The sequence below is a fragment of the Leuresthes tenuis genome, unplaced genomic scaffold, assembly GCF_036924035.1.
Source record: "Leuresthes tenuis unplaced genomic scaffold, fLeuTen1.0.hap1 SCAF_18, whole genome shotgun sequence".
In the NCBI taxonomy this organism is placed as follows: domain Eukaryota; kingdom Metazoa; phylum Chordata; class Actinopteri; order Atheriniformes; family Atherinopsidae; genus Leuresthes; species Leuresthes tenuis.
Window position 1 is genome coordinate 3,962,236 of NW_027325372.1, and position 22,266 is coordinate 3,984,501.

Consider the following 22,266-nt stretch of genomic DNA (forward strand, 5'->3'; position numbering starts at 1 on the left):
ACAGCATCCCTGCAGCTCTCAGATCAGCTCTGATCCCAGCATGTGTGCGTGTCAGCGAGAGAGTCAACTTTCTGTGGATGCATGAGTGCAAACGTGGTGGGTGAGGAATGTGGACTGTATGTGCGTTTATTTGCATCTGTGTCTGCAGGAGAAACTGCACGTGTGCATTTTAACCTGCCTGCATACTACGGAGCTCCAGCAGCATGTTGCACAGTGTGTGCAGGCAGTGATCTGCTCTGATAGAGCTATGGCATCTGCATCTATCTGTGCATACTTCCACCTCCTGCACAGTATGTACATGTGTGTGTGTTCACAGACTCACCAATGACAAAGGTGGTGAGCTGGTGCCTGCTGGCTCCGTGCTTGTTCTTGACCTCGCAGATGAAGGTGGTGTTGACGGCGTCATCCACCTTCCTCACTGTCAGCTTGTTGTCTTCTACCACGACTGTTTCTGGCAACGAACCGGAAGCCCTGGAGAGGAGGAAGGAAAAGATGAAGGAATGTGGGGGAGAGATGGAGGTCATGTCGGCGATTTCATGAAGGAAAAGAGCAGGAAGGAATAGAACGTGATGAGCGATGGAGGGCAGAAAGCAAAAATTAGGGATAAGAAAAGAAAGGACAAAGAAAGGCAGCAGCAATCGACAAAAAGATGGAGAGGGCACCATATATTTAGAGATTTGAGTTCAATAGGATGAAGAATAAGATAATCTAATTGACAAAAGGAGAGAAAGATAAATCAAAAACAAGGACAATCAATTTGAAGCTGTGATACTGACATTCAGCATTAACATGAGAAAACCCACAGAGTTGAGCAGCCGCTCTGTGCCCCTGCTCAATATTCATTAAATAAACACCACACAACACAAGAAGCCATCTGGCCATCAGGACAACATGTGCTTATAAACTATTAAAAGATTATTCTTAAACCAGGGGAGAAAGAGATTATTTTCAGGCAAACTTGTTGTAATTCTACTGAAACTTTCTCCAAAGCAGGAGGGAGACTGCACAGATGGACTGAGTGTGGTTCTTACGAAGTCCAGGTGATGGTGGTGGGCGCTGGGTTGGCGTTTGCCAGGCAGAGCAGCACGGCATCCGACCGGCCGACGTACCAATTGCTGTCATAGCCCTCGATGGACACAGAGGGGGGGTCTGAAAGAGAGTGTAGATACAGGTCATTTTCTAATTGATTTTCCATTAATAAAGCTGACTGATGAATATTTGCTGACATTTTGGGTATTTTCCCCAATTTAGATTCCAATTGTCAATTTTTTTCCAATGTTCATCAACATAAAGTTAATTTCATGGCCACTGGTTTGGAAACTTGGCTTGTTGCAAATCTTATTTTTCGGTTTTGAGTGATGAATTCCTCCCGATACGAGCGTCACTGTTGAACAAAAGAAGCTGGTTCGTGGTGCCAATCTGAGCTGGAGCAGCTGGCAAGAAAATACCACACTGGCAAGAGGCTAAAACTCAAAAGGTGCAATATTTTAAGCTCCTGTCTTTGTTTGGTTGCAGAGTGACTTGTTTTGGTACGTGTTGTACTCATATGTCTGCTATCGTTTATATGGCTGCTGATCATCTTTACATCATCTAGCATTATTTATGCAGAAAAGCAATGTGAATTTAAAAAGCACTGCATGTTTCACACATCAGTAATTGTGTTGGTAAGAATGCTAACAGGCTAGCGCAGCAGCTAGCATGTTTCACACATCAGTAATTGTGTTGGTAAGCATGCTAACAGGCTAGCGCAGCAGCTACCATGTTTCACACATCAGTAATTGTGTTGGTAAGCATGCTAACAGGCTAGCGCAGCAGCTAGCATGTTTCACACATCAGTAATTGTGTTGGTAAGCATGCTAACAGGCTAGCGCAGCTTTGAACCTGTTTGGTGTTTAGTTGTTATTTGCCTTATTGAAATGTTCTGTATCCTAGTTAGCTTTATCCACTGTATATTGTTTGTTTTCCCTCTGCACCTTGGTTTGATTTAATCCGTTTTATCCTGTAGAAATTTCATACAGTCTATTAGATTTGCTTCCTGCCCTTCCGTCCCACCAGGTTTCAGTCACTGAATGCCCCTCAGCTGTTTTGTATTAGCTGTTAAGTCCCTCTGTATATATACTGTTTTATTTCGTCCTTGAGAGATCATTGTCTCTCCTTTGGATTGTTGGAGTCACTGTTCTGTCCTACTTTATTTTCCTGTTTTGCACACCTATTGCCCTTCTTCTGTAAGTAAGTTAATAAAGTAAATTTGTTTAGTTCCTCTCTGTAACTTCACAGAAAGGCAAGCAGCAGAAGCTCTTGTCATCTGTAAAATGTTTCCATGACAGGATAGAAGGCAGATACAGTCTGAAGCCTTTTTAGCAGCGTGAAGAGGCTGCGTTTGCACTGAGTGTGTGAGTAAAGCGATGGTAACAGGCCTGACAGAGCTGATAGAGAAAATGATAACATTCGACTGTCTGTTTGACTGATATGTCAGCATGTTGCATCATAGAAGTACAACAGAACAACCTGTGATGGTGGTACTTGTAGACCCATCTATATCGAACAAAAATGTGTGAAAATTCTGCTGCCTTCAAAGGTTTTCCATTTAAATTAAAGCTTTTCAATCCCAGCAGGATGAAATAAAAATCAGTTAATGTCCCAGAGTCTTAAGTTAAAATTAATTCAAACCAAGACGGCGTGTGTAGGAAGTTAAAAGAGACAGAAAGGCTTAGTGGCTTTTTCTCCCTTCATGTTTTCTAATAAGAAAATAAAATATCTAAAGACAGGGAGACAAAGTGAGAGAAGAAGAGGGACAGGAGGGTAAGTGTGTGGTTTGTGTTCCTTCAAGAGAGCGCTGACCTATAAAAAGCTGATCTGAGCTGCACAGCAGACAGGAGACACGATCCCTCACACCATCACTAAACCAACAGCGAGGAGTCACAGTGGGCACATTCCTACAGCTTTAAGACATTTTTCCTGCTCCCCACAAGTACAAGCATGCTTCTGTACGCAGTTGCATCCCTGTGCACGTGCATTTGTGATGCCAACAATCACAAATGAGGCACCTCTTTGCTAAACCTGCCTCTGACAGACCTGTAAAGATAATTTGGCAGGTTGATGGGCAGACATTTTTCCTTTTATGCGACTGTGTACAGAGCGCCAGGAGTCCTGTGTTAGATATTTTCTCACATGTATTCCCTGTTATCGCCGCCTACAGCCGAGCAGGCAGTTTGATGGTGTCATCCACGTCGTTTAAACTAGAGATTATAAAGAGAAGCTGAACAAAAATAATCTGTTCCATCTTTGTGAGCAGCGAGGTCACACAGCATCTGGGAATCTCTCCAGAGCCGAGCTGAACCTGAACCTGTAATATTTTAATCCCATGGAAATTAGCATGGAACTCAACGGACTGCATTTGGGCCAAAACTGAACAAAAGGAGGAAAATTCTCTGGTGTCATTTTGAGGAAGAAATCTCTAATTAGCTGTTGGGATTCATATTTGGACTTGAGAAGAGCATTTGTTTTATCTGTTGGCACACTGCCTGTATCATAGTTTGGGGATGCATTTGTCACAATTAGAAATTAATATCTAAAAAGATAAACTGAAGAGAGAGAGAGGCTACTACAGTTGATCAGGCACACAATCCTGTTGTTATGGAGCTGATCATTACAAGGCAAAAGCAGCCAATACTGCTGGATGGTAATAGGATTGTATTAACAGACTGACCAATCAAAGTTCACCTATAAAAGTTAAATTAGGATTTGTATTCAGGGTTTTGGGGGCTCTGCACAGTGCAAAATCTGACTGACATCATTTGACACACCGTAAATAAAACAAGTCGACACGTCTCTCTGCACACAAATCAGTTATTCTAGATACAGTCTCTGAAGCAAATTACAATATCATCTCTCTGTAAACACACTCGTTTATCTGAATCAGCTGTAACAGTGACGCTGTTGCCACTAAGAGCGACACCGATAACATAAATGGATCTGATCAAGCAGCTTTTTAACAGTTACATTAAAGTGGAACGAAATCCGATCGAACAGATGTTCCAAAATACAGGCGGTGAAAAACACCGTTACAAACACCTCACAAGCTTAAAAGAACCGGAGAAGTCAACTTATTACAAACCACACAAATGAGTTGGGTACACGGTACATTTTAAAGAAATCACTTTGTTTCCTTTTATTTGATTCATTATCACCAGCCGCCAGAATCTCAGCTTTCATTCATATGCTGACGACCGGGGCTGTAACGATACACTAATCTCACAATACGATACTTAAGCTATTTTATACTATTCGATTCAATAAAACATCATTTTCTGAAAGATTTTAAAGGGACAGTGTGATTTGACATGAATCTGATCTGACCTTTGAACCGGAAGAACAACACCGCCAGACAAACAGAAACAAACAAACATGTCTTCAGACTCATGTTTATGTTGAATATTACATCATCAACCTGCTTGTTTTACTTGCTAAATACCATAAACACAAATCCAAATTCTCTAATCACAAACCATCTTTTTTAATGAGAAGGAGCTAAAACAATAAATTACAACAATCCTACATTCTATAAACAGAAAAGCCATCAAAACCACTGATCTATGCACTTTATATAACATTTTTATGAACTAATTTATCACTGTTTTGTATAATGTGACCCCCCCCCGGCATTGTTTTGTATTATGTTAATGTTCTGTGTTTTCACTAATTTGAACAACAACAGTTAAAGGTAAACCTTCGCTGAATCTTTCATTATCTACTTTAAAATAAGGGTTAAAGTTAGAGTATCATTACGAAAAGTAAAGTAAACGTTTTCCATCTAAATGTTACCCAGCTGTGCGTCTCTCTCGCCTGACTGAAGGTACTGAAGTAATCGATCTTCTCACTAAAACTTTAATAAAGAAAAGGGCTCGAGTGGAGGGAAATTAGCTTTTTTCTGTGATGTGCACAGAAGTTTCACCCTAATCATGTGTTAAGGTCAGAGTTGGTTTTAGGTGGAATTTTAGCATCCTTATCCCACTAATCCACCCAAGAGAATAAGACGACAAGTTATGCCCCTCCATTAGTGTTATAGTAGCTGGCAGACTGTCATAATAAAGGCCTGTGACTTGAGCTTGTGGACAGCTGGCGCTCTTGGATCCATCCAAGTCATTTGCATTCTTAGTTGATAAATAAGTGCCACGATGGTGCAGCAATTAGCTGTGACAGAGGGTTCCTGGTCTGATCTTCAGCTTTGCACCTTCTTTTTCTGCCTGTCTGAGTTCTCTTCAGGCGCTCCATTTTCCTGCTGCAGTTCAAGGACATCTAGTTATTACAAACCGACTGTAGATACGAGGCGTGAGTGCGCACGGTTGCCTCTGTGTTAGCCTTGAGACTTACAGCCTTGAGCAGGATAAAGAGGGCACAAAAATGGATGGAAACATCAGTAATCTGGAATGAGTGCGTGTTGCTTACACTCCACAGAGAGCTTCAGAACGTGAACCCACGGCCGTTCCTGCGTCCTCTGCTCAACCAGGCAGGTCACCTCCCTGTCGTTATCTGTCGCCGTGGGGACCAGCCGGTACTCGCTGCGCACCGTCACTGTGCCGTCTGGCCCATTTGTGGTGCTCGTCGAGTGATTTCCTCCGACCGACGCCAGCCACTTGATGGTGGCGGCTGGTTTCCCGTCCGCTGCCTCACATCGGGCGACCACCACCGACTTGGTGCCGGCCTGGACGGTCACAACGCCGGCTGAATTCTTAGGCTTGGCTGTTATAACAGGGAAATAACAGGGAGGACAAGGTGGAGACAAACAGGGGGGGGGGGAGACAGAAGGTTAAAAGGTGATAAAATTCCAGATGGTAAAAGGGAGAAGTAAATAAAGGGTGGAGAAAGAAAACAGACATCAGAGGTGAGGTGGGTGAGCGGGAAGGTGGGAAGAAAGAAGAGGAGGTTCAATCAGTTTGTTGTGCATATACACGGTGGCATCCTACTGCGGGATGTAATGAAAATGTGAGTAGTGGGTGTGCCACCCACAGCCTCTCAGCATCAGAGAGAACAAACCGAGAGCACATTCACACGTTCAGATGCTGCATGTCACTGCCAAGTTGTTTCATCAGCTAAAACCGACTATATAACATTAGAATAATACATAACAAAGGGCAACTTTTCATGAAACAGTCCCGACTCTGAAGTTCACATCAGTGCTTTCAGACAGTTCATGAACACCTTGGATGGTTCTACTGTCGAAATCTATGCAGCTGCAGCGCTGAAAGTACATAAAAAATCTAACATTTCTCACTGAAACCTGAAGGAAGAGATCAAACAAAAGGTGCAAAACGTTGTTTGTCTCATTAGCTCAAGCCTGTTGATGTTCTTATGGATGTCATCTGTCTTTCTTATAGGTAAACCCTCACTTTCCAACAGTGATTCATTGTCTCGATGCCACTGAATCGGGATGCTGGGTGTTGCTATTCACCAGAAGAAAAACTTTGATGTAATAGCTTTTCTTTTGAGATGTGCATCAGTTTATTGTGCAGAAAACCTCCCTCAGATGCCTTCCCATCTCCTTCATGTGGCTTTAGATCGTGCACAGAGACGGTGACTGGAATTTAAAGGATTTACTTACCACACTAAAGTGTCGGTGCATTGCTTTCTGCTTTACTGAAGCGAATGTCAGCGCAGAAATTATTTGGTCAATATCTTTTAAGTCTTTGTTCTTTGACTCAAAGTGACAAACCCCAACGTCTTTATGAAAAGAATCTAATTCATATGAATGAGAGATTCTGTATGTCGTGTAAAGACTGAAGACGACCACAACACGTCTCACTGGTGACACCAAATCTTCTGGAATAGGGAAATCACATCATTTGCCAATAAATAACCAACGTCTCAGAGAAAGTTCAGCTTTTGGAAAACAAAAAGGAGCATCGTTAACGCGGCTGAACTCTGAGTAAAGAGAGAATCTGTTCAAAATGAAAGGTGCTGCAGGAGCCTTTACTCATTTATCTTATTTTCATTCCAGTTTCAGCCACCCTTCTTTGTGAAGCAGGTTAGTTTCTCATCTCAGAGGTCCACAGACCATTCTCCTGGTTACCTCAGGGCCTCCACTCCAACGTTCTGCATATGCTAAATGACACTTTGTGCCGTTCTAATAGTTTCATTTGGATTCGAATCAAGTTGAATCAATGAATATGAAACTTTCTAACTGTGGGAAACGTGCTCCGATGCGAGCGTGTCAATCACGGCTGAGAGTCTGACTCTGGTCAGAGATTTAGATCAGCTCCTTGCCTCAGGCTCAGGCTCAGGTGTCATGCATCACTTCTTTGATAACCGCATCAGTGATTCATCAAAGCCGCCTCCCGCCGTGCACGTGCTTTAACATGCACTGCTCGTTCTTTCAATCTTGTGGAACTCTTATACAACAGTTGCCGGAGCCTCGATCTCTCACTCCACCCGACTGATTCGTGTGCCACTGTGACACGAAACAGAGTTTTCTTGGTTTCATTGAGTGCAAATGGCAGACTTTCAATAAGCCGGCGGCATGGTTACAGCACAAGCTGATCAGGAGGACCAAGGAGAAGAATGGTGACTATAAGAGATAAACAGATCTATTAGAGTGCCGTTTGTGCCAGGGGATGAAAATGTAATGTAATGAGAGGACATTTCTGTTCAATGTCAAGCAGATTTGAAAAAGAGGCTAAAGGGGCAGCATCCACTGTGTTCCACACTCACTCAGCCCACCCTGAGCAGCTGCTTCACTGAAATAAAATCATGGAGACACTCAACCTTCCTCAACCGTGACAAATCAGACATCCTCATCATCGGTCCCGAATCCCTCATCAAAACCGCCCACAGCTCCAGTCTCACCATGGACAGCACCACTTTGTTTCCGTAACCCGGAGTCACCTTTGACAAGAACCTCTCCAACCACATCACAGCACCTGCCTTCTTCCACCTGAAATCATTACCGTCTCCGCCCTCCACTCCCTCCTCTGCCACTGAAACTCTCATCCATGCCTTGATTACTGTAACAGCATTCTTTACGGTTCACCATCCAAATAAATAAACTCACTAAACTCCAGCACATACAGAACTCTGCGGCCCGCCTGCTCACCACATCACCCCGGGCCTCCAGAAGCTCAGAGTCCTCCTCCTCACCCACAAAGCCCTCCACAGCCAGGCCCCCTGCTACCTCACCAACCTGCTCCACCGCCACGCTCCGTCCTGCAGCCTCCACCACTCAGAACCAGGCACCGGACCTGGGGTGACCCGAGCTGCTCCCACCCTCTGGAACTCCGTCCCCAAACACATCCGGGACCATACTGTGCTTTTAATGTGGGATTAGTGTCCCGTGTCAAGTACTTAAGTATTCAGATTTTATGTTTTCAGTAGGGCTGTCACAGTTAGCGTGTTAATCGCAAAAATTAACGCATTATTCGTTTTTGATCGCGGTCCAGTGTCCTCTACTAGACTGGAGTGTGGCACCTTCAGGTTGAAGGTGGCACCTTCCAACCGCAGAGAAGAAGAAGAAGAATGAGAGCGATACTTCTTCCATTCAAACCGTGGTCATGGAAAAAACCCGAACCACATTGTGGCGTTTTATGTGCTGTGGGTCCACAAGGCACTTTTTTATTTGAAAGAAGAAATTAAAAGTGAAAGACATTTTTTCTTTGTGATTATTTGATTCTAATTCTATATTTTTAATATAGAGATTAATCGCGAGTTAACTGTGGAAAAAAATGCGATTAATTGCGATTAATACGTTTTTAGACTTTTTTTTAAAAAAAACACAAATAAAATGTATTATTTTTAATTAATAATAATAATGCTTATTTACTTTTCCACTTAATAATCCTGATCACTAACGAATCAACTGGCTTCAAATTTCTACAGTCCAAATTTATGCAGCAGTAAAACCGTATCGGTTTCTTCTCTGAAACCTGAAGATAACCTCGGCAGAAGAGATAAAACAGAGCAGTAATAAAAGCTAAGACATAGTGGAACGAGACAGCTGAAACATAAAGGAGATAAGCAGAAAAGACTACAAAGGAGACGCAAACAGAGAAAAAAAACAGAGCAATTGAAACAAATGTAGAAAGAGAGAAAGAGTAACCATGCAGAAAGGAGAACAGAGTTCAGCTGAGAGGAGGAAAGGGGTTTCGATTGATCTCGGAGCTTAAACAAGTCAGGAGAATCCATCCCAGATGTGGTCCGTGACACTGCATCCAATCAACCCTGCTGCTACTCTTTACATTAGCTCGAGGCATCTTAAAACCTGAGTAATTACAAGGCAATCAGGAGGTCTCACTAATGGAGCTGAATGAGCACTGTTAATGTTCCTCATAGCTTCATTCACATATTGATATAAGCTCAGAGTTCCCTTTCTACAGTAAATGATCCTCAGAGCAGGTGTTGGATGGAAATGTGTTGTGCAGGTGCTGTGATAAAGGACTCTTATTTACAAATGTTATTTCACTAATAGTGATGAAGCATATTACTCTGGAAAATATTAACTTTCCCTTTATCTGGCTTTACTGTCTCCTCTGCAGTTTTCTACTTATTCAAACAAGCAGATCTCAGTCAGTGGTCCAGTTTAACGCTCTGCTGGCAATACTGGGACCAGTCATAAAGAAGATCACCATTTTTTTATGAGCTTAATGCTGAGAAACACTGAATCGGTTTGTCAGAAGTAGTTCTGCTGTCAGCTGTACTGAGGAGCATGGATCTGACATCTAACCCCAGCCTCAGAGGATACAAGGTACCGTATTTTTCAGACTATAAGTCGCACTTTTTTTCATGGTTCGGCTGTTTCCTGCGACTTATACATCAAATATATATCATTTAACATGTTTTTAAATGTTAATTCATACTGAGCGACATGAACGAAGGACTAAAGATTGATCTACAGCCACGAGAGGACACTCTAGGACATAGGTGTCAAACTCTGGTGTCTATATACTCTATATTTGGCCTGCGAGGCAATTTCAAATTAATATTGTGGCAGCGCTGTAACACCGCATTCACCGCTTATACTACAAATCCCATAATGCTCTGCTGTTGTTTTGGTGCGTCAATTAGGACAGAGGCAGATACGCCCCTCCTCTGTGTCAGTAGCATCTATGCTAGCAGTCTTCTTGCGCACTCCTTCGTCTGAAAGCCCCGTGCTTCTCCCCCAGACCACACTTGGACCTCAAACCATAGCTGTCACTGTTACCTACCAAAAAATGGCCAAAAGGAAGGCAGAAAATAGAACTTTTCTGGACAGGTGGGAGACAGAATATCTGTTTATGTAAAAGACAAACCTGTTTGTCTTGTTTGTGGAGCCAAAGCGTCAGTAACTAAGGAGTAACTAAGGAGTAACTAAGGAGTAACTAAGGATATAATATTAGACGACACTATGAAACGAAACACCAGGACAAATATAAGGACCAGGACACAGCTCAAAGGAGCCAGAAAGTAAAGGACATGAAAAGAGGTTTATGTTATTTTATTTTCACATTTATTAGCCTGTGTAAGAAGCTAATTTTGACATTTACCTCAGAAGGCTGCAAACAGAAAGGAGGCATTCAATTTTTATTTACATTTAATTTAATATGCCATTGATATGTTTTTATTATTATTATTATTAGCAACTCAATTCCGCACCCCTGGACTTTAAAGTTCTATAAGCCTTGCTTGTTCAGTATTCATTGTTAAATCAAAACTTGTTGGGTTCCATATTAAAAGGTTCATTTGTTCAACCTTGGCCCACTTTTGGCCCACTGTGTATTTGAGTTTGACCCCCCTGCTCTAGGACAACTATATGCTAACAAAGAAAGCTAATCGCGGGCTGAAAGCAAGATGGCCGGAGCTGGAGGGACGGGTCCACAGGTGGGTGCTGGAACATCGGACTGCCTGGAGAGACTTGTCAGCGATGCCCTGTTACTTGGAGATGAATATAAATGAGTTTGTAGGCGGGCCTTCTTGGTGTTACCGCTTCATGCAACGCAACCGCCTCTCTATCAGAGTGTGTCAGAAACTGCCGGCAGACTTCCAAGCCGAGGTCGACAGGTAACTGAACATAACGAGTCACCGGATCATAATATCAACATGGACGATACATTTCTAAATAAGGGCGACTTATAGTCTGGAAAATACGGCATTTTAGAGTCATTTTCTACCAAACAGTCTGTTCTCAGGAGGGATGTTTCAGTGGGGCCACTGTGCTTAAACCAGCGGATATATTGACCAAAGCCTGTCTCATTCAGTTCCATAAGATGTCAGGGACTTGTTAAAAAGGGACATAATACGTCAAACTGTGATTGTTACACAAAACACAGCAATTCTACACCTAGTTATGAACACTGCATTGCAATTCTACCAGTAGATCCTCCCAAATATGACATTTTATGGCACAATTAGCAGGACTTCCCCAAACAGCAGCTCATGTGCCGTGTTAGCCCATCCCTGCTTGTGCTTGCTGTTCAGGCTTTTGGGGTGTTGAAAGTGATGCATAAATGTTACTAAAGTAGGTCTGACTTAGTCAGATTGCGATTGCAACCCAAGAAGGGATCTAATTTCACAAGTCAAAACGGTATTCTGTAAGGTAAACAAATGATTTAACTCGTAATCTTAAAGGCAGGATAGGTTTCATCGTATTTTATCAATGCAGAAGAGTCCAAATGCTTCAGCCCACTAATATAGTTACTACAGCACAGACTGGGACTGAAAGTGACGTCTTTCTTTAACCTTGGCAGGAATTACAGGACCTTTGAAAGAGAGACTGTCAGTTTGAATCATAAACACTGAGGGAGCATTTAGCTTAAAGATTTCTGACCGAGTGTAAAGCCAACTGATGCAGCTTCACATAACATCAGGCACCCATTACTGGTGTGTTGTGTTGGAACTGAGCAGGAAGGGAAATGGTAAAGAGCAGTGATGGCCAACTTTATCTATAACGGAAAAAGAACAGATGGATCAGCACATCAAAGGCCTCCCGGGCAGGAATTTATTCAGCTGTTGTGACTGGAACTCACTGTGTACAAAGTTCCCATCTTAAACATCCATCATCCCATGATTTAATGGGACATTTAATACTTACAACGGTCAAATTTCTGTCTGAAACATTAGTTTGTACATAAATAGGGAATCAGGAGATGAAATTTGTCATAAATATTAACAATTAGAAGGGACACATTGTAAATGATGAGGGTTGTGTCAGGAAGGGCATCCAGTGTAAAAACATGTGCCAAATCAATGATGCGAAATCGAATCGCTGTGGCAACCCCTGATAAAGGGAAGAAGAAGAAGAAGAAGCAGCACATTGTGTTTACTGCCTAAGAGAAGTAATGACCTTAGCACCAGAAAATTGGAAATAAATCTTTCACAAGATAAGCAAATAAATGACTAGATTGTTATATATATTATAGTTTAAGTACCTCCTAAAATAATTACTAATATCACAGTCCTCATACAGCGCTTTGGGCTACAGTAATCAGTAATGTGGTGTCAGCACCGTCGCCTCACAGCAAGGGTTCCAGGTACGAATCCTGGCCTTTCTGTGTGGAGTTTGCATGTTCTCCCCGGTCACTCCGGCTTCCTCCCACCATCCAAACACATGCATGTCAGGTTGGTTCATACGCGACTCTACATTGTCCCTAGGATTGCGTGACGGGACCCGTCCAAGGTGTACCGTGACTTACTATGGTTTTACTGCCTCTGGGTTACTGGTTGTGCTGCTGTGTGGCTCTTACAACTAAAACTGAAGATCACATTTAATTTACACCAGCAGCCGGGCTTAATGCTTATATTTATGCATTTAGCAGACGCTTTTATCCAAAGCGACTTACAGATAGGCAGGTAGGGTGAGGGGGTCTTGCCTAAGGACCCCTACTGGAGGTAATACCTTTCATGCAGGGGATCTGAACTCAGGTCTCCCACATGGAAGGTGGGAATCATACCACTACACTATCCAGTCCCAATGTCAGCTTGTGCATGTGATGGCTGTCAGATTTGTACATAAAACAACAAACATACGCGACTCCAAATTGTCCCTAGGATTGCGTGACGGGACCCATCCAAGGTGTACCCCGGGATCATCTTCTCTTTGGTCTACTTTATGGAAGGCATGTGGCTGTTCACAGATTAATGAATTATCTGGGTATAGACACAACAAACCTAGTCATAACCATGACTTACTATGGTTTTACAGCCTCAGGGTTACTGGGTTGTGCTGCTGTGTGGCTCAGAGGACCTAGAAGTCACCTTAGAACCTGCAGATTTATTCATAAAACAACAATTGTCAAGGAGGGTTTTTATTATAAAGTATGATCACAAAGAGATGTCTGGTAAACAGAGCCTTCAGAGCAGATCAGCTGCATTAGCTGGTGGCATATATTGATGTTTCCTCCTTTTCTCCCCTTTTAACACGGTGTTATTCACTGCTGTGTCCTGATGAAAGGCGGCCAAGTGATGTATTTTTGTATTTTCTACACTGCTGAATACATTAACCAAACAAAATCAATACACACTTCTGGGTCTTGTTAAAGTTTTGGAGCCCATGTTTCACTGGCTGTCCAGGTCTGTAAACAACTTCTCTCAGCTCTACCCATTCCAGCCGAATATCTCCACACACAGTCATGAAAAACATGCGTTTCTCGTCTAAACTCTTCAAAATAGATGAATATTCAACACGGGAATCGTATATACAGCAATTACTGTGTGTGTGTGACGTTTTGACATCTCATTACCGGCTGCTGTGGATGTTGACCTATAATAATTTAAGCTTGGGACTAATTTAGTTAACTTGAGAGGACTAGCTAAGTGCCTCAAAGGCAATCAATTAATTAAAAAAACATATTTTCCAAAGTCATTATTGTAATGCAGAAAAAAAAGGCAACAACAGATTTTTAAACTCGACTCACAGTTGCAGTAAAAGCACCTCAAGGCCTCACATTGGTAGGTGCTCTGTGCATCTGCCTTTAACAGCATTTTAACCAACTGAGGCTGGGTGATATGGGAAAAGGTCGTATTTTTTAAATAAAATATCAGTCGATATCGATATATATCGGGTCCATAACTGCTAACTGCTACTTGAACCCCTTATTTTCCACTCTGCTTATTGGCAGCAAGTCTTTTGCAACACAATAAGCTGCTGAATTTGTAGTATCACGGTGGCTCTTAGATTAAATTTAGCTCAATCGGGTGGCGCTGCCTCAGGTGATGAAACAGATTAGCGTAATGACTACTCTGTTATGTGTCGGACCCAAAATATCTCCACATCGCCAAACTTTTCGGGCCCTTCTTATCAACAATATCATCCATTACTGTGCGCTCACACCAAAAGACACCAAAAGCAACTTGAGCGACCAAAGGGGGCGGGGCTTTCAAACAGCAGGCCTATATAATAATCCATCTATACATCGGTTCTGTCTTTCACCAGGGATCGCACTCTGGGCAGCCATCTTTGTGTTGCATCTGCATATTTGCGATGGAAACACAGGGTTGCCGTTGCTGGCGGTCCATCCGGTTCCATAACATCCTGAGAAACCGGCCTCTCCACAGAATTTCACCTATTTCCGACCTCCTCACCAAGGTTGGTCCACGGATCAAGAGGATGGACACTAACAATCGCCGAGCTATTGGTTCCGGTGAGACTGCAATAATTTTCACTCCATTGTTTTCCGCTCCTTTCTGCCTTTGGAATCCAGATCGGCCCACAATTGGCCGTTGCGTCGCTGCTCATTTGCCTTTTATCGCCCAGCTTCAACTTAATGGAAAGTACCAAATCATCTTTTCCACGAGAAAAAAATGTCAGGGAGACACTAGATACTAGAATTTCAAACTTGATATGATACAAAGGAAAATACCGGGGAAAAATGCCAAAGAAAGAGGCTTAAAAGGTTTTTCATTAAGGGGGCTCCAGGCTAAAGTTTCCCCTTAGCAACACTGGTGCTTCTCATTGGGAAAAGGAGCTTCATTTAAAGAGACTTTAAAGCAACATTTACATATTTTTCTATGTAAAAGGAAAAGTAAAACAGTGAATTAAAATGAAACCATTTGTTTTTTTTTAAATATAAAGGCCAAAGAAATAAATCCATTAGTGTGAATCTAATAAGATAAACCAGCAGTTTAGTGATTCTGTACTGAATCAAATAGTTTGTATTTTTTTTACATGGTTTTACTATTTATTTAGCTGTTTCAGCTTCTTCTGCACAACAGAGTTGATTCCTGCCTTCTGAATGCATCAGACGGTTCTGCTGCCGTTCATCAGAACATTTTCATCTGCAGAGTTCATGCATCCTGCTGATGTTGTGCTCAAATCACAAGTGTTTCATATTTAAAGTGAGAGATCAAGCAAGCATATCCCTGCTAATGTGGAGCCACAGTGATGGAGGCAGCTGTCTTTACAATATCTTTACCTTCTAAACAGCACGCTGCCTGTTTCATGTCAGGAGAGGCAGATCTTTGCCTGCTGATTCCACATCTTAAACTCATCATTAGCTCAGGAATGTCATGCCACATCTCTGAATGCTTCTTTCTTTTGAAATACAGCACAATGCAAAGGGATGAGCGAGGCGAGAGTAACAGTAGGCTGTTTACTCACCCACATGACGACCCGTGCAGTTTTAACTGTCACCCTGTGTTGTAACGATGAATATGAGGCATATACACACATAAAAGATCATTAAAAACTATAACAGCTATTAAAAATAACCACTCAGGGCGTGGTTTTGAAAGACTTTGCTAAATATAACAGCAGTTCCAGTCCTAAGCTCTTGAAACAATAAAAACGATGAATATATTCGATGCTCAGTGTTGCACTGGTGCTGCAGGAAGCCGTCGGTCAACTGGAAGAGGCAAAGATGATGCTGCTGACACTGATACTGCGTCTAAATCAAAGTAAACGCAACAAACTTGTGCTCCAAAAATTTTAAAATGGACCAGACTCAGTGAATAATTCCTTAAATTCAACAATTAACCTTCTAATACTGGCTCAGTACCTAATACCTAGTACCTCCTGCTCCCTATAATCCCTACAGACCAGTGAGCAGAGCTGACCAACAGGTCATTGGGCTCATCAGATGGGAACCTTTCATCTGTGTTTCGTCTAGTTGGGCCCACGACACGACTCCAAGAGGCTCAACAGTAATCCCAGAGTCACTCCCCTAATGCCAGCCATCACTGTTCCTCACACCACAACAACCATCTTTTTTTAGCTGCCCCAGCCTCTCACCAGCTGCACACCGGTCATAGCGGGGTGGGGATTCACACCCTGGTTTGGGTCGGGGGTAATGAAAGTATAGCGGGTGCCTAAGGTGGAGGCAGGATAAGACGCACGAGCAGATTCAGCGGACAAAACTCACCCAAACAGTCCTACAGTCATGTTCATGTTTATGCATTTAGCAGACGCTTTTATCCAAAGCCACTTACAGGTAGGCATGTAGGGTAAGGGGGTCTTGCCTAAGGACCCCTACTGGAGTCATGCAAGGGGATCTAAGGCCAGAGCCTTCCAGTCACTAAGAATGCCAGCAAATATGAGGATATACAGGCCAACTCACCTGAAATGGCCGCCTGGTTTCAAAAGGCTCACCTGGGCCACACCCTCCACTGAAATACATCCTGGATTTCTTCCTTGCTTCTTCCAAGAGTCCTTTACCCTAAGTGCGCCCCCTGCTGGGCCCCCAGCTACTACTGCTTCTTCCAATCCAAATCCACGGACTGAACTTTACTGCCTCATCTGACATTTCCTTCACTGTTTTCCTCACACTCCGTCCACCTACACCCAACTCCACTGGACAGATCCTCACTTTCCATCTCTGCTTCTGCCCCCATAATATTATGTTCATTTTCAGCTTGGATTATCGTTTTCTGCAGCTCTCATTGGAAATCAGGATGCATCAGTTTAATTCTAATGTGATTTTGGAAAAAAAACCTTCAATAAATACACTGAGCAAGTCCTGGGACTTCAAATACATCTCACTGCTGGGCTGAAGGGATTACTTCTATAATTCCAGTTTAACCTTTGATCGTCTGGGGAGATTTTGTTTAGCACATATGGTTTCCTTGGTGCAAGACCCCATTTCTACCTCTAACATATTTTCACCGGGGAGCTGCTTGGCGGAGCAACATTCTCTGCTGGCCACTGAGAGGCTGACCTGAATCTATTGGGCTGGCAACACTGCCACAGAATACCAGAGAAGAAGAGAACATTTTACTCCTGTCTGGAATCAGCTGCTCTAATAGGTAGAGCAATCAAGGTTACTATCAATCATTGTTTCTGCACCATAACTGTCCCACAGGTGGAGGATATCCAATTTGCTGAGATGAAGCTGGAGAAGAATATATCCCACATGCAGCAGCAGAGACTGCTCTCATTCATTAGGCTCATGACACTGTAGATCACCAAAAATTGGGTTTGTTTATCAAGTTACCAAGACAGCTAATGCCACACTCCATCTTAGGAGTAGAATCTTCTGCCTGTTTTATTACACTTCCAAAGTGCAAGCTGCAGCATTCCTCTTGCATTAATCCAACACATTTAGAAATCAGAACAAATGAACACTAATGGCTCTACGTGAGGAACTTGCATTTTGCTAATGCAGCCGGTACACGCTGTTCGTAAGTATCAGTGATGAGTCAGCCTCTTCAATCACAGGCCCACATGGGGACCATCGACCCTGCAGTCAAACGCTTGGTTTGATAACCAAGTGAAGTGAATGAAAATCTACTTTTTAACACCGAGGCCACAAAGTGCTTTTAATACAATAAATGGTACAAATACAATTAAAACTTGAGCAAGCAGAACAGTGTGCCTACGAAGTCAGTCACAACCAAAACCCCCCAAAGGGTTTTATGTTCCAGAGTGTTGGACCGAGGACAGCAGACACAGAACCTTTGTTCTTAGTCTCGAGTGCAGTACAACCCGCCTGCTTCTTAGATGATCGTGGGCCTTTCGGCATGTAATTTACTCTGAAGATGCACAGTAAAGTGGAGCTACACTTGTGCCTTGACTTAACCAGCTGTCATTGTCCCAAATACAAGCAGAGGAGTGCAATCAAATAACTGCCTGGTCAGTCCAACAGATACCCTTTGTCCCTTTGTTGGTATTTCCAGTTTCCTATAATGTCACCAACCAAAAAACAACCGGCAAACAGTTCAACTGGAGGCAGGTTGGTACTATCGAGCGCTAACTTGGACGACTTTATAATACTTTCACAATTTATTTTCCAAAAACTGAGGTGCACATTAACCCTTGTGGGTCAGAATCTAGGAACTGTAAGATATTTCCCCAACAGAGCACTTTGCTCTCAGGCTGCAGGTTTCCTTGTGGTTCCCAGAGTTTCTAAAAGCAGAATGGGAGGCAGAGCCTTCAGTTATCAGGCCCCTAAAAGCAGAATGGGAGGCAGAGCCTTCAGTTATCAGGCCCCTAAAAGCAGAATGGGAGGCAGAGCCTTCAGTTATCAGGCCCCTAAAAGCAGAATGGGAGGCAAAGCCTTCAGTTATCAGGCCCCTAAAAGCAGAATGGGAGACAGAGCCTTCAGTTATCAGGCCCCTAAAAGCAGAATGGGAGGCAGAGCCTTCAGTTATCAGGCCCCTAAAAGCAGAATGGGAGGCAGAGCCTTCAGTTATCAGGCCCCTAAAAGCAGAATGGGAGGCGGAGCCTTCAGTTATCAGGCCCCTAAAAGCAGAATGGGAGGCAGAGCCTTCAGTTATCAGGCCCCTAAAAGCAGAATGGGAGGCAGAGCCTTCAGTTATCAGGCCCCTAAAAGCAGAATGGGAGGCAGAGCCTTCAGTTATCAGGCCCCTAAAAGCAGAATGGGAGGCAGAGCCTTCAGTTATCAGGCCCCTAAAAGCAGAATGGGAGGCAAAGCCTTCAGTTATCAGGCCCCTAAAAGCAGAATGGGAGGCAGAGCCTTCAGTTATCAGGCCCCTAAAAGCAGAATGGGAGGCAGAGCCTTCAGTTATCAGGCCCCTAAAAGCAGAATGGGAGGCAGAGCCTTCAGTTATCAGGCCCCTAAAAGCAGAATGGGAGGCAGAGCCTTCAGTTATCAGGCCCCTAAAAGCAGAATGGGAGGCAGAGCCTTCAGTTATCAGGCCCCTAAAAGCAGAATGGGAGGCAGAGCCTTCAGTTATCAGGCCCCTAAAAGCAGAATGGGAGGCAGAGCCTTCAGTTATCAGGCCCCTAAAAGCAGAATGGGAGGCAGAGCCTTCAGTTATCAGGCCCCTAAAAGCAGAATGGGAGGCAGAGCCTTCAGTTATCAGGCCCCTAAAAGCAGAATGGGAGGCAGAGCCTTCAGTTATCAGGCCCCTAAAAGCAGAATGGGAGGCAGAGCCTTCAGTTATCAGGCCCCTAAAAGCAGAATGGGAGGCAGAGCCTTCAGTTATCAGGCCCCTCTCTGTGGAACCAGCTGCCGGTTTGGCTTCAGGAAGCAGACCCTCTCTACCTTTAAGATCAGGCTGAAACTTTCCTTTCAGATAAAGCTTATAGTTAGGGATGGATCAGGTGAGCCTGAAACATCCCATAGTTCTGCTGCTATAGGCCCAGCCTGCTGGGGGCCTCATCTGTCACACCTTTCCTCACTTTGTTCTCTTTTTCCCCCGTTTAATTATCTCGAGGGGGTTCCTCTGTGAAGACCTTCGGCACTACTGCTTTAATTAATTAATTGGAGGTTTACCCACTTTTACACACTTTGGTTTTTTTTGGGAGTGCACTTCTAATGCAGGTTTTGTTTGAAGGCCTACAAAGTAGATACTTCTAATATAATAATATAAATGTGAAACTACTGGAATATTCAAATGTCAGAATATTAAATAAACATTTACTTTCTTTGAAAATCATGTGTAAAAATGTATTTTATTTATGCAATATTTAAAAAAAACAATGAAAACTAAACAGCCACATTCAGTATTCGGCAAAGCGTTTGATTTTTATTCAGCTTCGGCCACAAATTTTCAATTCGGCGCATCCCTCATTTTAAGGTAATGGACTGTTTAAACCAAAAGTTGAGCCACACTTCCCACCTCTGGTAAAAAAAAAGTCCAACTATAACTCCTGGAGAGATTCAACAAACAGCAAATAACCCGAACCAGGGACTCTACATCCTCAGCGAGGAAATGAAAGTAGTTTTATCCTTTAAAAGAAAGCATCCTTACTCAACTTGTACAGCTAGAAAAGATGGAACCAAACTTAGGAAGTGGCATTAAATGCTGCCCAGACCTTTTCTCTCATCCTTACAGGATTGCTCTGCCATTATTCATTTGTGGCTGAGAGAATTGCCTTCAGAAGATGCACTCAGAGTTGCTTTTCAGCCACTTTATTGTCCGTGCTCTCCCTCCACTCTGCATTACTTTGAATCCTTTCACCTCTGAACTTTCACAATAACTTTCTTCAAACTCAACTGTTTTCCCTCTGAAGGCAACACTTAGAAAAGGCTATGGATCCACTCGGCTTACCCTCACCTGCAATTGGATTTCTGTCCTGCTCGCTTCACTAAATCCAATAAGTTGCAATATCATTGGCGGCCATTTATTTTGTATGGTCCCCATCCGAGTTATCACTCACTGCCACGTGAATGATTCTTTATTCACAACCCGGCGAGTGGTAATAAGATTGGCTGGCTGTGGTGCTGCATCCAATAAGTTCTAATATTACCGGCTGTCAGCATTATCTATTCATACTTAAATACGTTGTGATGTGATTGGGGTGCCGGTGATTGTATAGCCAATAAGATCAAATATGATTGGCTACCAGCAGTTGTAGATTCAATAAGGTCTAATGTGATTGGCTTATATGAATTCCATGTCCAAGAAGATAAAATAAGACTGCTCTCCAGTGACTTTTGAGGCATTCAGTTTCCAAAGTGCTTTTCCACGGAGCAGACTTGGCCTCCTAGGGCCTGGCATCCAGACAAAAGTGAGCTTTCCAGCAGGTATTTCCGGTTTGCTTTCTGCCTGCAGCAGCAGTTTAGGCGGCTGCTCTCTCGTGTCCTTCCTTCCAGTGTCAGTTTAATGTTTTTGTCTGCAGGATTTCATAGAGAGCAAACCTTAATGGCCAGAAAATCTGGGGTGTTACTGTATGATGCCTAAAAAAAAAGATTCATGACTAATATAATAATATTTAATGGAAGGTCCCAAAATTGCATCCAATTTGCGTAATAAGGACTCAAACATCCATCACATCTCACCCAGAACAAGTGATGGATAAAGCAATAAATGCTGCTTTTAAATTCAAACGCCATCTCCAACAGGAGAGTTTTTTTATTGTACTGATGTAGTGGGTCGTGGTTTAATGGCTGAGTGAGCGCTGCACATTCAGCCATTAAAAGTGCTCTTCACTGCGAGGGAACAACACCAGCAGCTGATTTCTCAGCAGGGGGGGGGGCGTGTGTGCCTGTGAGTGAATGACATCATCCGTCTTCGATTACAGAAAGGATGCGTCCTCCGTTAGCCGCTTCGAAGCATCGGTTTCAGAACAGTTTTCACATGCTTAAGCCAGCTGATAACTCAGAGTTAAAGCCAACGTGTAGCTTGAGCTTTGCTGATTAGAAAGCGTTAATTAAGGAGAGGCTTTTCTGAAACCTCTTTTTAACTCACATTTGACATATTCTGTTGTTTCAGTGCACATCTGAATTACTTCGACTTATTAGGAAACTGTGGGGCTTCTTAAGTAAGCCCTTGAGCAAAGTGTGACACGTCTCACATGAGGATGGTGTTTTTTTAACACAAATTAAGGCAATTAGGTGTTTGGGAGCTAAAAAAAATATAACTTTGAGATAATTGAGCTGTGGAGACTTCTCGGACAGCTCATTATATCCAGAACCTTTTCAATTTAATTACTGAGAACATTGTGATACACTTATCCCTTCATCTGCCAGTTCAAACCATCCGCTGCCTTATGAGAGACAAACTTCAGTCTGAAAACCTCTACATTTGTACAAGAGAAATCCAGCCATCTGTTTTATAAACCTGCTCTTTTTGGAGTTTGAGTAATAAAAGCTAGTTTGTTCCATATTTTCCTTCTCTTTCCTTACACCCATCCATCCATTTTCTACACCTGCTTAATCCAACTGTAGGGTCGCGGGGGGGTGGAGCCTATCCCAGCCGTCACTGGGCGAGAGGCGGCGTACTTCCTGGACAGGTCAACCATCACAGGGCCACAGATGCCCCTTTTCCAACAAATCAGTTCCAGGGCTGGTTCACAACTCGTTCAACTTGCTGAGAACCAGTTTGCTTTTCCATAGCCGGGGTGCTGGGGGGGGGGGGTCATTACGTCACTGTATGCGTAGGTTACGTTGATGCGTTTTCACACAC

At 43.1% G+C, this 22,266-nt stretch overlaps 1 protein-coding gene across 3 annotated transcripts in view; it reads right to left on the minus strand.

Annotated features, from left to right (window-relative positions):
* The window catches only part of pvrl2l (PVR cell adhesion molecule related 2 like), a 361,767-nt gene that overhangs the window by 197,444 nt on the left and 142,057 nt on the right, over window positions 1–22,266 (minus strand). For all 3 annotated transcript variants that reach the window (XM_072369839.1, XM_072369838.1, XM_072369837.1), the window contains exons 4-6: window positions 5,449–5,742; window positions 1,032–1,149; window positions 323–471 (exon numbers count right to left, since the gene is read on the minus strand). In XM_072369839.1, coding sequence (XP_072225940.1) covers window positions 323–471; window positions 1,032–1,149; window positions 5,449–5,742 — 561 coding nt within the window. The remainder of the gene's footprint in view (window positions 1–322; window positions 472–1,031; window positions 1,150–5,448; window positions 5,743–22,266) is intronic.